Source organism: Gymnodraco acuticeps, unplaced genomic scaffold (assembly GCF_902827175.1).
Source record: "Gymnodraco acuticeps unplaced genomic scaffold, fGymAcu1.1, whole genome shotgun sequence".
Taxonomy (NCBI): Eukaryota; Metazoa; Chordata; class Actinopteri; order Perciformes; family Bathydraconidae; genus Gymnodraco; species Gymnodraco acuticeps.
This window is the reverse complement of record NW_022990539.1, coordinates 73864-87500: the sequence shown is the minus strand read 5'-3', so window position 1 is coordinate 87500 and position 13637 is coordinate 73864. Positions and strand designations below refer to the sequence as shown.

The window sequence follows — 13637 nt, the reverse complement described above, 5'->3', positions numbered from 1 at the left end:
TACAAATATAAACACATCCTTACAGACTTAATATATATAATATCCTGCTTTATTGTGTTTACTGTAAATTGGTATTTCAACTTGTATATTTCTACTCTTTTAAAGCTGTTTTTTAAAATATTTTGAGATGTTTACATTTTAGAATAGTTTACTTCTACTCTTTTCATGTCTTCTTATGTGCATTGCCTTGTCTTTTATGCTGCTGCGACGCAAACATTTCCCCAATTGGGATCAATAAAGTACATCTTATCTTATCTAACGTCAAACAAATACAAATAGTGCAAGCTCAGGAGTTTAGCCGTCTTATATATATCAGTCTATATATTTAAATATTCGTCTATATATATTTACTGTTGATCTTTTGTTTTATTCTATATTATTATATGTTTAACTCGTGTGTGTTACTTGTTCATTTCCACTCTCAGCTGCTGCTAACGCTAACAGTCTATTGTGGATTCATAAAGTGTGTCTCTTCTTGTATCTGATGTGAAGGCCTGAAGGAGTGCTGCAGTCCCTGAAGAATCTCAACGTCTCCTCAAACCCTTTAGAGCAGAACACGGTGCTGAGTATCGCTGCTCTGCCCAGGTGCAGTAACAACAACACGCTCACAAGACCATGATCTGTTTAATATACAAACATATATAGAACACAATAAGTTGCCTAGATATTCTGTATGATGAAGTGAAAACGCCTCATGTGTCTTACTGTTACATGTTCTAGTCCTTAGTTTGTTTGTTGATCTTTAAACGTGTCGAACTGCAGCTCTTTAAAATACATTGTTTTCTGTTTGTTTGTTTGTTTGTTTGTTTGTTTGCAGACTGGAGGAGTTAAACTTGTCTAAAACCGGACTGTCGGACATCAGATTTGATGACGCTGCTCCTGGTAAAAGAAAATCCCCATTTGAACAACTAACAACAAAAGATTAACATTTACTGCGTTTAACATTTAACCACAACTGATTAACATCCAGTATCTTCTTGAAACAGCTTTTTATTATTGCTGGCACATTTATTTGTAATACTTTTATTATAGTTTATTTTTGTGACTTATTTAGTTGGAATGCTGTTAACAGCATTCCAATCACATTCATTCATCACATTTTTAACCATTGAAGTCAATGGAGAAATTCTTCAGACTTCAACAAATCTTCATGCGACTTCAACTGCTAACTGTTCATTCATACTTTCACTCAGAAACCTCATTCCAATTTTAAAATGTTACACATCTTTCTGACATTATTCGTGTAACACAACTTTTCAATCTGATTCTTACTTTTAGAGATATTAAACATTGTTCAGACCTTGGTACAGAGGCCTTCTTCAGATTTTAACATTAACTAGAGTGCGTGATGTCACAGCTGTAGGAAATCTTGACATTTTCCTTCATATATTTTTTTAAAACTGCCATAATTCCCAAACCCTACATTCCTGAGACATAATTTATCATGACAAAAGTAGGAAAACATCTCGTAGCTTGAAAAATGACAAATAATTAGGCAAAAATAATTAAACAAAATGCCTCTTGAGGGCATGAAGTGACACAAACTTTCAACATGTCTCCATTAAAGCCCATTGTAATTTCAGGCAGATATTTCCTCACGGCAGCAGCCGCACACCTTTAGTTAAACTGCCAAAAAAGCCACATTATTGACCCGAAAGTACACAAAAAGCACACTTCAGATACTCAAGGTCCTTGAGATGCTTCACGCTTTGAAATTTCACCGATATCTGTTACGGTTCTTCAACAAAACGTTCACATGTAAGAGGTTTATCTCTCATTCAGAACAATGGAAACCTGTGATCTCTGGACACCTCGTTAGCTCAAATATAAACACCTGTGTCATGGAACACGATGATGTCATCGCTCCAACTGACATGCTCAGAGCAGCAGACTTCAGATAATGGACCTCTACGTGAGAGTTTTGAAATTTCTTCAAATGCCGTTGCTATGGCAACACAATGCTCGCCATGAAACACGGTTTTCTCATAACTTCAGTGAAAATGCTCCAAACGGCCCAAAACTTCACAGGTTTGGTAACAATACAGCCATCAAACGCATCCAAGCGTATTATGGGGTGTAATCAAATGCCGTTGCCATGGCGACAGACCACTCGCAATGAACCACGATGTCGCTGTAAATTACATTACATTACATTTAGCTGACGCTTTTATCCAAAGCGACTTACAGTAAGTGCGTTCGACCAGGAAGACACAACCTTGAAGAAAACAGAATCATATAAGTACATCAGGTTTCATAGAGCCAAATATTTCAAGTGCTACTCAACTGGCTTTAGGTAAGCCAGTCCTTTATTAGTATATAAGTGCTCTGTTAGCAGTTATTTGTTAGTAATTCTATCGCTCGAAGTGGAGTCGAAAGAGATGAGTTTTCAGTCTGCGCCGGAAGGTGAATAAGCTTTCTGCTGTCCTGATGTCAATGGGGAGCTCATTCCACCATTTTGGAGCCAGGATAGCAAACCCACGTGTTTTTGCTGATGGGAACTTGGGTCCCCCTCGCAGCGAGGGTGCAGCGAAGGTGCAGCGAGTCGTTTGGCTGATGCAGAGCGTAGTGCACGCGCTGGGGTGTACAGTTTTAACCATGTCCTGGATGTAGGAAGGGCCAGATCCATTCGCAGCATGGTAAGCAAGTACCAGTGTCTTGAAGTGGATTCTAGCAGTTACCGCCATCCCTCGCCATAAAAGACGATGTCGCTATAACTCCTATGAAAATGTTCAAAAAGTGCTCAAACTTCACATGTGTGCTAACAGTCCAGCCGTGAAGACATCTACGGGACAGTTTTGAGATTTCTTCAAATGCCGTTGCCATGGCAACACAATGCTCGCCTTGAAACACGGTTTTCTCATAACTTCAATGAAAATGCTCCAAACGGCCTAAAACTTCACAGGTTTGGTAACGATGCAGCCATCAATGCATCTAAGCGTATTATGGGATGTCATCAAATGCCGTTGGCATGGCGACAGATCATTCGCCATCAAGTTAGTTCAAAAGTTTGCAGTTCAAATATTATTGTGCTTTTCCAAACCTTTTTACGTTCTTTTCTTCTCTCATCACACATTCAAGCCCCCTGTGTTCATGTATCATTTCAATCTAAATTCTTCACTTTCTTCTTACACATTACATTTCAGCATAGCAGTTTAGCGTCAGCTTTTCAGCATAAAGCATTCCCACTAGCAATTTCTTCAGGAATTGCATTCTCTAGTTCTTATTAATGTTCAGGTCCTCCTTATACAGCGTGACACACATACAGATACACATTTTACCGATGTAAATACAGTTTGTTTGATTAATATTTTCTTTGGATACATTCGATTGTATTGTTATGCAGCATGTGTTTTAGTTGAGTCCTTGGTGTTGTGAACATATTGATGCTTATTGAGTGTTAATGGTGAGTGTTTCCTCTGCAGGATCTCAAACAGACATGTTCGCGGCGCTGAAGACTCTCAGGCTGGATTACAACAAAATCACTGAGGTCAGTGTTTATCTCTGCTCCGACACAACACACACATACACACACACACACACACACACACACACACACACACACACACACACACACACACACACACACACACACACACACACACACACACACACACACACCACACACACACACACACACACACACACACACACACTATAAACACCTCAACAACAGATACAAGCAACTCATTGAGAAATAGTGACTGACCCAGTGTTCAAATGGCTAACAGTATGAAACTGAAAACGGTATAACTGTATCTTAAAGGTCACCTATTATGCAAAATCCTCTTCTTCATGTCTCTTCTACATCAGCATGTGTCCCCTCTTCTTCATGTCTCTTCTACATCAACATGTGTCCCCTCTTCTTCATGTCTCTTCTACATCACCATGTGTCCCCTCTTCTTCATGTCTCTTCTACATCAACATGTGTCCCCTCTTCTTCATGTCTCTTCTACATCACCATGTGTCCCCTCTTCTTCATGTCTCTTCTACATCAACATGTGTCCCCTCTTCTTCATGTCTCTCTACATCAACATGTGTCCCCTCTTCTTCATGTCTCTTCTCTACATCAACATGTGTCCCCTCTTCTCCATGTCTCTTCTACATCAACATGTGTCCCCTCTTCTTCATGTCTCTTCTACATCAACATGTGTCCCCTCTTCTTCATGTCTCTTCTACATCAACATGTGTCCCCTCTTCTTCATGTCTCTTCTACATCAACTTGTGTCCCCTCTTCTTCATGTCTCTTCTACATCAACATGTGTCCCCTCTTCTTCATGTCTCTTCTACATCAACATGTGTCCCCTCTTCTTCATGTCTCTTCTACATCAACATGTGTCCCCTCTTCTTCATGTCTCTTCTACATCAACATGTGTCCCCTCTTCTTCGTGTCTCTCTTCTACATCAACATGTGTCCCCTCTTCTTCATGTCTCTTCTACATCAACATGTGTCCCCTCTTCTTCATGTCTCTTCTACATCAACATGTGTCCCCTCTTCTTCATGTCTCTCTACAATCAACATGTGTCCCCCTCTTCTTCATGTCTCTTCTACATCAACATGTGTCCCCTCTTCTTCATGTCTCTCTACATCAACATGTGTCCCCTCTTCTTCATGTCTCTTCTACATCAACATGTGTCCCCTCTTCTTCATGTCTCTTCTTCATCAACATGTGTCCTCTCTTCTTCATGTCTCTTCTTCATCAACATGTGTCCCCTCTTCTTCATGTCTCTTCTTCATCAACATGTGTCCCCTCTTCTTCATGTCTCTTCTACATCAACATGTGTCCTCTCTTCTTCATGTCTCCTCTTCTACATCAACATGTGTCCCCTCTTCTTCATGTCTCTTCTACATCAACATGGTCCCCTCTTCTTCATGTCTCTTCTACATCAACATGTGTCCCCTCTTCTTCATGTCTCTTCTACATCAACATGTGTCCCCTCTTCTCCATGTCTCTTCTACATCAACATGTGTCCCCTCTTCTTCATTGTCTCTTCTACATCAACATGTGTCCCCTCTTCTCCATGTCTCTTCTACATCAACATGTGTCCCCTCTTCTTCATGTCTCTTCTACATCAACATGTGTCCCCTCTTCTTCATGTCTCTTCTACATCAACATGTGTCCTCTCTTCTTCATCAACATGTGTCCCCTCTTCTTCATGTCTCTTCTTCATCAACATGTGTCCCCTCTTCTTCATGTCTCTTCTACATCAACATGTGTCCCCTCTTCTTCATGTCTCTTCTACATCAACATGTGTCCCCTCTTCTTCATGTCTCTTCTACAATCAACATGTGTCCCCTCTTCTTCATGTCTCTTCTTCATCAACATGTGTCCCCTCTTCTTCATGTCTCTTCTACATCAACATGTGTCCCCTCTTCTTCATGTCTCTTCTACAATCAACATGTGTCCCCTCTTCTTCATGTCTCTTCTACATCAACATGTGTCCCCTCTTCTTCATGTCTCTTCTACATCAACATGTGTCCCCTCTTCTTCATGTCTCTTCTACATCAACATGTGTCCCCTCTTCTTCATGTCTCTTCTACATCAACATGTGTCCCCTCTTCTTCATGTCTCTTCTACATCAACATGTGTCCCCTCTTCTTCATGTCTCTTCTACATCAACATGTGTCCCCTCTTCTTCATGTCTCTTCTACATCAACATGTGTCCCCTCTTCTTCATGTCTCTTCTACATCACCATGTGTCTCCTCTTCTCCATGTCTCTTCTACATCACCATGTGTCCCCTCTCCTTCATGTCTCTTCTACATCAACATGTGTCCCCTCTTCTCCATGTCTCTTCTACATCAACATGTGTCCCCTCTTCTCCATCTCTCTTCTACATCAACATGTGTCTCCTCTTCTCCATGTCTCTTCTACATCAACATGTGTCCCCTCTTCTTCATGTCTCTTCTACATCAACATGTGTCCCCTCTTCTTCATGTCTCTTCTACATCACCATGTGTCCCCTCTTCTCCATGTCTCTTCTACATCAACATGTGTCCCCCTCTTCTTCATGTCTCTTCTACATCAACATGTGTCCCCTCTTCTTCATGTCTCTTCTACATCAACATGTGTCCCCTCTTCTTCATGTCTCTTCTACATCAACATGTGTCCCCTCTTCTTCATGTCTCTTCTACATCAACATGTGTCCCCTCTGTGGAAAGAGACTCTGAAAGTTTCAGGAACAAAGATTCTCTCTCTTTTTGATCCATTTCTATAAAAACCTGTCTGAAAATGAGCTGATCAGATTTTGGCCACTTGATGATGTCATAACGATGTTTTGTCTTGTGTAACCATTAGCCAATCACCAACCAAGGTAACCCCCCCCCCTTATAACCTGTATCTCCTCCTAGAGCACCTTTGTGTTCTTTGTAACCAAATCTCTCTCAGAGGGGCGTGGGGAGGGGCTCCTTATTTTCATCTGAAGTAACAGACAGAGAATCAGCACTTTGGAAACAGGGCTGAAACAGAGGGGATTATGGGTAATGCTACAATGATCCGTTTGGAGCCAAACACTTCAGAGACATGTTCTGTATATATCTGAGACCTATAATATATTGATGAAGAACAGTAGAATAGGGGACCTTTAAGTAAGGGATAATGTGCAGAGGTTTTTGTCAGGCTCCATGATGACCGCCTCGCTGCACATCATCCACTTATTACACGGCCAGATACTAAATAAACTAATGCTCCCAATACTAATTAAAATGATTGTATTGACTTGAAAATGATCGTATTGCTTCCTCTAAGAGAAACAAACTGTTCCTACGCGCACTTATGGACAAAAACCACCAGACTCAGAGACAGTTTCATCCCACAGGCCATAAGACTAATAAACACCTGAACTCTGTGCCTCCATCTGTTTGCATCTTGCTACGTATTTATCTATATATCTTATTCCATTTACGTGGATATGGACTCTTCCTGCACTATTTCTATTTTATTTGTATTTACTTGCACATCTTACAACATTCTCTTGCACTACTTTATTTCTATTGTTATTTCTTTCACTATTTTATTGGTTTGATTTGTTTGATTTACATTATGTTGAATTGTTGGAGGAGCTTGGGACTTAAGTTTTTCATAGCCACATCTACACTGTATTTAGTGATATAGGAGTTACAAGACAAGTGCATACACGTACAGTATCACATATACACAGAAGACAATACGGAGTAAAGACAAATAGCATATGACAAAATATACATGGAGACAAAAAAGGAAAACCAAAACAGTGTGTGCTTTTGAGGGGTTAGACAAAAAGAGAGTAATAAATTACAAAATTATAATTAAAATGATATGACATATGAGTAACAATATAATAGTCATGTATCCTGGGGGGAGGGGGCATGTCAATAGTAGCATAACTTAAAATTAGAAGCAGCACTGATCAAGGTATTCTGTGTCTGTTCACAGTTTCTCTTCCACTAACAAGTCCTTAAACCCTAAAGAGCCCAAACTGTGTTCCCTTTAGTGTTTACTTCCTTCTGTTGAGATATGTCACCAACACTCACCTCTTTTAACCTCTTTCCTTCTCTCCCTTCATCCGCCTTAACCGCGGTGTGTAAATAACCTCTGAAATGTCCAAATTGACCAATCAGAAGCGAGTATGCAGTTGTGTAATAAATAAGCCTCTGCCTCTCTCAAGATTCAGATTCAAATTCAATTATTGGCACGTCTCCCTCTCACAGTGGTGTGTGGTCAATGAGTTGGGGAAGCTCCGCAGTCTGGTGATCTTCACGTGTCGTGGGAACCGCCTGCTGAGCAGCGACGGAAACCCGAAGACAGCCAATCAGATGCTGATCGCCAAACTGGGAAAACTAGAGCTGCTCAACAACGGCCAGGTGTGTGTGTGTGTGTGTGTGTGTGTGTGTGTGTGTGTGTGTGTGTGTGTGTGTGTGTGTGTGTGTGTGTGTGTGTGTGTGTGTGTGTGTGTGTGTGTGTGTGTGTGTGTGTGTGTGTGTGTGTGTGTGTGCAAATGCTGACCATGTTCTTAGTGTTTTCTGTTTTTATTTTTTTATTAATTCCGAATTTTATTCCATTCTATGTAAATACTACTATATTTTACTATTTTCTTTTGTATTTTAAATATGTTTTAATGTTTCTATAGTTTTCTTAAAATAGTTCTCTATCTGTGTTTTTCATTTGTTTTACTTTTATGTATGCACCATGACACCAAGTCAAATTGCTCGTACGTGTCAACCTACCTGGTAACAAACCTGTTTCTGATTCTGACCGTGTTCCTGGTGTCCATCAGATCGTCCCTGACGACAGGAAGGGGGCGGAGTGCGACTACATGAAGATGTTTGGTCTGGAGTGGCTGGAAGCGGGCGGAGGCAGCGAGCCGAGCAGAGAGTTCATCATCCAGCACCCCCGATACCTGAGCCTCGTTCAGAGTGAGTCACACCGAGCGGACAGGAAGTGAGATGGGGGTTCAAGCAAATCTTAAAAAACGGCGCTACTGATTTCAATATTTTTGGGGGTTTTCAGAAGTTAAAGGTGAAACGAAACATATTCTGTTATATTTACGCCCACAGTTTTAACACTGGAGCATTCCTCTTTCATGTAAGGTGCAATTGGGGACCGGTTCCTAACAAACAAACTTTTTTTATGGGATTTATGGTCAATAGACCTCATTTACACAAAATGAAACCTAATTTAAGAGTTTAAAAAAGGCAAATATGTTGAATGATTTTACAAAATGTAACCCAGACCGCAGATGCTATACATTTAAATAAAACCCCAAACTTTATGGAACTATTTTCCCACACAAAACGTAGTTTCAACTCTCAAGTAACATTTGACCCAAGGACAACAGGAAAGCAATTCAGCGGATACTTTTTATTTACGGTAAATCCTAAAAGTGCTAAAAGTTCAGACGGCAACATGCCGGAGTGGATCGGAGGCGGGGCTTAAGGAGACTCAAGTACGCATGCTCATTGGGTCAAAGACACCAGAACTGTTTCAAAAATGTTTTTTCCTCCACGAACCTTTTAGGAAATTAAATGCTTTGATTCCAATCAGCAGTTTTTGATCTTACCACCTCACTACTATGGGACATTAGGTACTAACTTACTGTTTGGACGTCTCCTTTAAGCGATGATGTTGATGATAATGATGAAGATCCTCTTGTGTTTCAGAGTATGGCGCTCCAGACGAAGGCCTGCTGAAGAAGTGGGTCCCGTTAGCTCTGAAGAACCAGCTGTTAAGTAAGTCCTGCCTCTCTCTGCTCTCTGATTGGCTAATACCCTACAGGCCATTGATAAACACACTTTAGTCCCAACCGAGGAAACCCACTAAAGGAAAGGTGATATTTTCTGACCACTGTCTTTTTTTTTTACTCCTCACTAGAGATTACATTTGTGTTTCCTGATCACCCCGACCGGAAGCCGATTGAGAAGAAACTTCCAGGTAAAACAACAGAAAATAAGGTTAAAAAAAACATATTAAACTGAAATAAAAAATATTTTCCAGTTGAGTTAATTGTATGTTTTGCTCTGCAGACTCCATGGAAGTTCAGAAGGTGAAGGGACTCCTGAACAGACTGCTGAAGGTTCCTCCTTCAGATCTGAAGCTCACCTACACCACCCTCAAGGTAAGAATCATTCAATATAATAATATTAAAGTGATGTTCGGGTTAAGAGAAATGCCGGGTTTCTAGTTCAGCAGCACCATGCAGAGACAAGTCTTATTACACGGCGACGGCTACAGACAAGAACAACAAATTGACTCATGATTATTGATTTAAAATAATATTGTATTGCTTAAAAAAATAGTCCGTTCCACTGCATACCAACAGCTGGAACTGCTGCGACGACGACCACGTTACTTTAAATGACAGCAGCACTATTTGTGTTTGACTAATAAGCGACATTTTAATTGATCATGAGCCGACGTAATTTACTTAAAGGTCTCCTATTCTACTGTTTTTCATCAATATATTACAGGTCTCAGATATATACAGAACATGTCTCTGAAGTGACACTCCAAACACCCAACAGATCATTGCAGCATTACCCATAATCCCCTCTGTTTCAGCCCTGTTTCCAAAGTGCTGATTCTCTGTCTGTTACTTTAGATGAAAATAAGGAGCCCCTCCCCACGCCCCTCTGAGAGATATTTGGTTACAAAGAACTCAATGGTGCTCTAGGAGGAGATTCAGGTGATAAAGGGGGGGGGGGGGTTACCTTGGTTGCTGATTGGCTAATGGCTACACAAGACAAAACATCGTTATGACATCATAAAGTGGCCAAAATCTGATCAGCTCATTTTCAGACAGGTTTTTATAGAAATGGATCAAAAAGAGAGAGAATCTTTGTTCCTGAAACTTTCAGAGTCTCTTTCCACAGAGGGGACACATGTTGATGTAGAGGAGACATGAAGAAGAGGGGACACATGTTGATGTAGAGGAGACATGAAGAAGAGTGGACACATGTTGATGTAGAAGAGACATGAAGAAGAGGGGACACATGTTGATGTAGAAGAGACATGAAGAAGAGGGGACACATGTTGATGTAGAGGAGACATGAAGAAGAGGGGACACATGTTGATGTAGAGGAGACATGAAGAAGAGGGGACACATGTTGATGTAGAGAGACATGAAGAAGAGGGGACACATGTTGATGTAGAAGAGACATGGAGAAGAGGGGACACATGTTGATGTAGAGGAGACATGAAGAAGAGGGGACACATGTTGATGTAGAGGAGACATGAAGAAGAGGGGACACATGTTGATGTAGAGGAGACATGAAGAAGAGGGGACACATGTTGATGTAGAAGAGACATGAAGAAGAGGGGACACATGTTGATGTAGAAGAGACATGAAGAAGAGGGGACACATGTTGATGTAGAGGAGACATGAAGAAGAGGGGACACATGTTGATGTAGAGGAGACATGAAGAAGAGGGGACACATGTTGATGTAGAGAGACATGAAGAAGAGGGGACACATGTTGATGTAGAAGAGACATGAAGAAGAGGGGACACATGTTGATGTAGAGAGACATGAAGAAGAGGGGACACATGTTGATGTAGAAGAGACATGAAGAAGAGGGGACACATGTTGATGTAGAGGAGACATGAAGAAGAGGGGACACATGTTGATGTAGAAGAGACATGAAGAAGAGGGGACACATGTTGATGAAGAAGAGACATGAAGAAGAGGGGACACATGTTGATGTAGAAGAGACATGAAGAAGAGGGGACACATGTTGATGTAGAAGAGACATGAAGAAGAGGGGACACATGTTGATGTAGAAGAGACATGAAGAAGAGGGGACACATGGTGATGTAGAAGAGACATGAAGAAGAGGGGACACATGTTGATGTAGAAGAGACATGAAGAAGAGGGGACACATGTTGATGTAGAAGAGACATGAAGAAGAGGGGACACATGTTGATGTAGAAGAGACATGAAGAAGAGGGGACACATGTTGATGTAGAAGAGACATGAACAAGAGGGGACACATGTTGATGTAGAATAGACATGAAGAAGAGGGGACACATGTTGATGTAGAAGAGACATGGAGAAGAGGGGACACATGTTGATGAAGAAGAGACATGAAGAAGAGGGGACACATGTTGATGTAGAAGAGACATGAAGAAGAGGGGACACATGTTGATGTAGAAGAGACATGAAGAAGAGGGGACACATGTTGATGTAGAAGAGACATGAAGAAGAGGGGACACATGTTGATGTAGAAGAGACATGAAGAAGAGGGGACACATGTTGATGTAGAAGAGACATGGAGAAGAGGGGACACATGGTGATGTAGAAGAGACATGAAGAAGAGGGGACACATGGTGATGTAGAAGAGACATGGAGAAGAGGGGACACATGTTGATGTAGAAGAGACATGGAGAAGAGGGGACACATGTTGATGTAGAAGAGACATGAAGAAGAGGGGACACATGTTGATGTAGAAGAGACATGAAGAAGAGGGGACACATGTTGATGTAGAAGAGACATGGAGAAGAGGAGACACATGTTGATGTAGAAGAGACATGAAGAAGAGGGGACACATGTTGATGTAGAAGAGACATGAAGAAGAGAGGACACATGGTGATGTAGAAGAGACATGAAGAAGAGGGGACACATGTTGATGTAGAAGAGACATGGAGAAGAGGGGACACATGTTGATGTAGAAGAGACATGAAGAAGAGGGGACACATGTTGATGTAGAAGAGACATGAAGAAGAGGGGACACGTGTTGATGTAGAAGAGACATGAAGAAGGGGATTTTGCACAAGAGGTGACCTTTAACTTCCTTTCTTTGTAGAAAATGGGGATTGAGTATGAGATTGACGGCGACCTGAAAACCCTGCATTATTACGCGATAGAGGACGGAGACCAGGTGCAGGTCCGCTGGTCCTGACCCTGAAGAACCGCCCGGACTGAAACTGAACTTCAGCTGCTTCTGACGTCCAGCAGCAGCAGACCGTTTCCTCCTTGGAGAAACTCACAGACTTTCACTGAGAGCTGGATTCACTCCAAAACGACTCCCCAACTGGATCTGTTGGTTCAGAGCATTGAACCGCACACTGAGTCAAAGCACTGCTCTGAAAAATGCATGCCAATGTATCAGCTTTGACTTCATTCAGAATTTCAGAATCACCAGATAGTTAAAGTGAAATCAGACGCACTAACACAATGAACCTGTTTCCTTTTCCTCTTGCGCTGTTTTTGTTTTCTCTTCTGGGGACTGTTGAGCTGTTACGCTAAATATTAAAATAAATGTTAGAAAAGTATTCCAGTGTGTTTTCTGATCGATGAAAAATAAAGTTATGGTTATCAACAATCAACCGTATTTCCTCTCAGACTAAGTAAAGTAAGTAAGTAAAACTTTATTAATATAGCAGCCTTCTCAACACGGATGTACAAAGTGCTTTACAGTACAGGACACAGGACACAATTCAAAGTACAACTATAACATGTAGAATAAAAGGCATAAACAACAGCAGGTAACACATAGGATAAAACACCAATAAAAAGACAGCTACTAACTCACCTCCTCCGGCGACCCAAAGGCCTGTCAGAAAAGGTGGATCTTGAACTGCCCCTTAAAAATCTCTATTGAGGCAGAGGCTCTCAGTTTCTGGGGGAGTTTGTTCCAAAGCCTTGGGGCCACCGCCTCAAAGGCACGGTCCCTCTTTAGCCTGGTTCGGGGCACCCTTAGGAGGACCTCAGGGCCCGGGTTGTTCTGTGAGGGTGGATCAGGTCATTAATGTAGGCTGGGGCTTGGCCATGGACATATGTGAAGACCAATACTTTGAATTGGGTTCTGACTAATATGACTGCACATAATACCTTGATCTTCCTTAGCAATGGTCATGTTATCCTTAGCAACAGTGTATTAACAACCTCATTGACCAATCAGAATAGAGTATTCAATTGAGCCGTTATATTAAAGGTGGAGTAGGTAAGTTTCAGAAACCGGCTCGAGTGCACTAAAATTTGAAAGTACACAGCGGAAAAGAATCCGCCCCTTCCTTCAGACTTCCTTACAGAGCACCTCCTCCAACACACAGGAACGCGCACATGACCAATGACGGCACGCCCAATGAGGGCACGAGATACATTTGTGCGTGCACGAGATGGAAGGCTGACAGACAGGCCGGCTAAACGGATTGGTTGTACTTTTTAC

At 41.5% G+C, this 13637-nt stretch overlaps 1 protein-coding gene across 1 annotated transcript in view; it reads left to right on the top strand.

The window, feature by feature from the left end:
• The window catches only part of tbce (tubulin folding cofactor E), a 19465-nt gene extending 6670 nt beyond the window's left edge, over positions 1-12795 (top strand). Inside the window, exons 9-17 of the mRNA XM_034227301.1 lie at positions 493-585; positions 818-882; positions 3423-3487; positions 7687-7839; positions 8253-8391; positions 9136-9204; positions 9347-9406; positions 9499-9590; positions 12273-12795. Coding sequence (XP_034083192.1) covers positions 493-585; positions 818-882; positions 3423-3487; positions 7687-7839; positions 8253-8391; positions 9136-9204; positions 9347-9406; positions 9499-9590; positions 12273-12368 — 832 coding nt within the window. The 3' untranslated portion in view covers positions 12369-12795. The remainder of the gene's footprint in view (positions 1-492; positions 586-817; positions 883-3422; positions 3488-7686; positions 7840-8252; positions 8392-9135; positions 9205-9346; positions 9407-9498; positions 9591-12272) is intronic.
• The last annotated feature ends 842 nt before the right edge of the window (positions 12796-13637 follow it).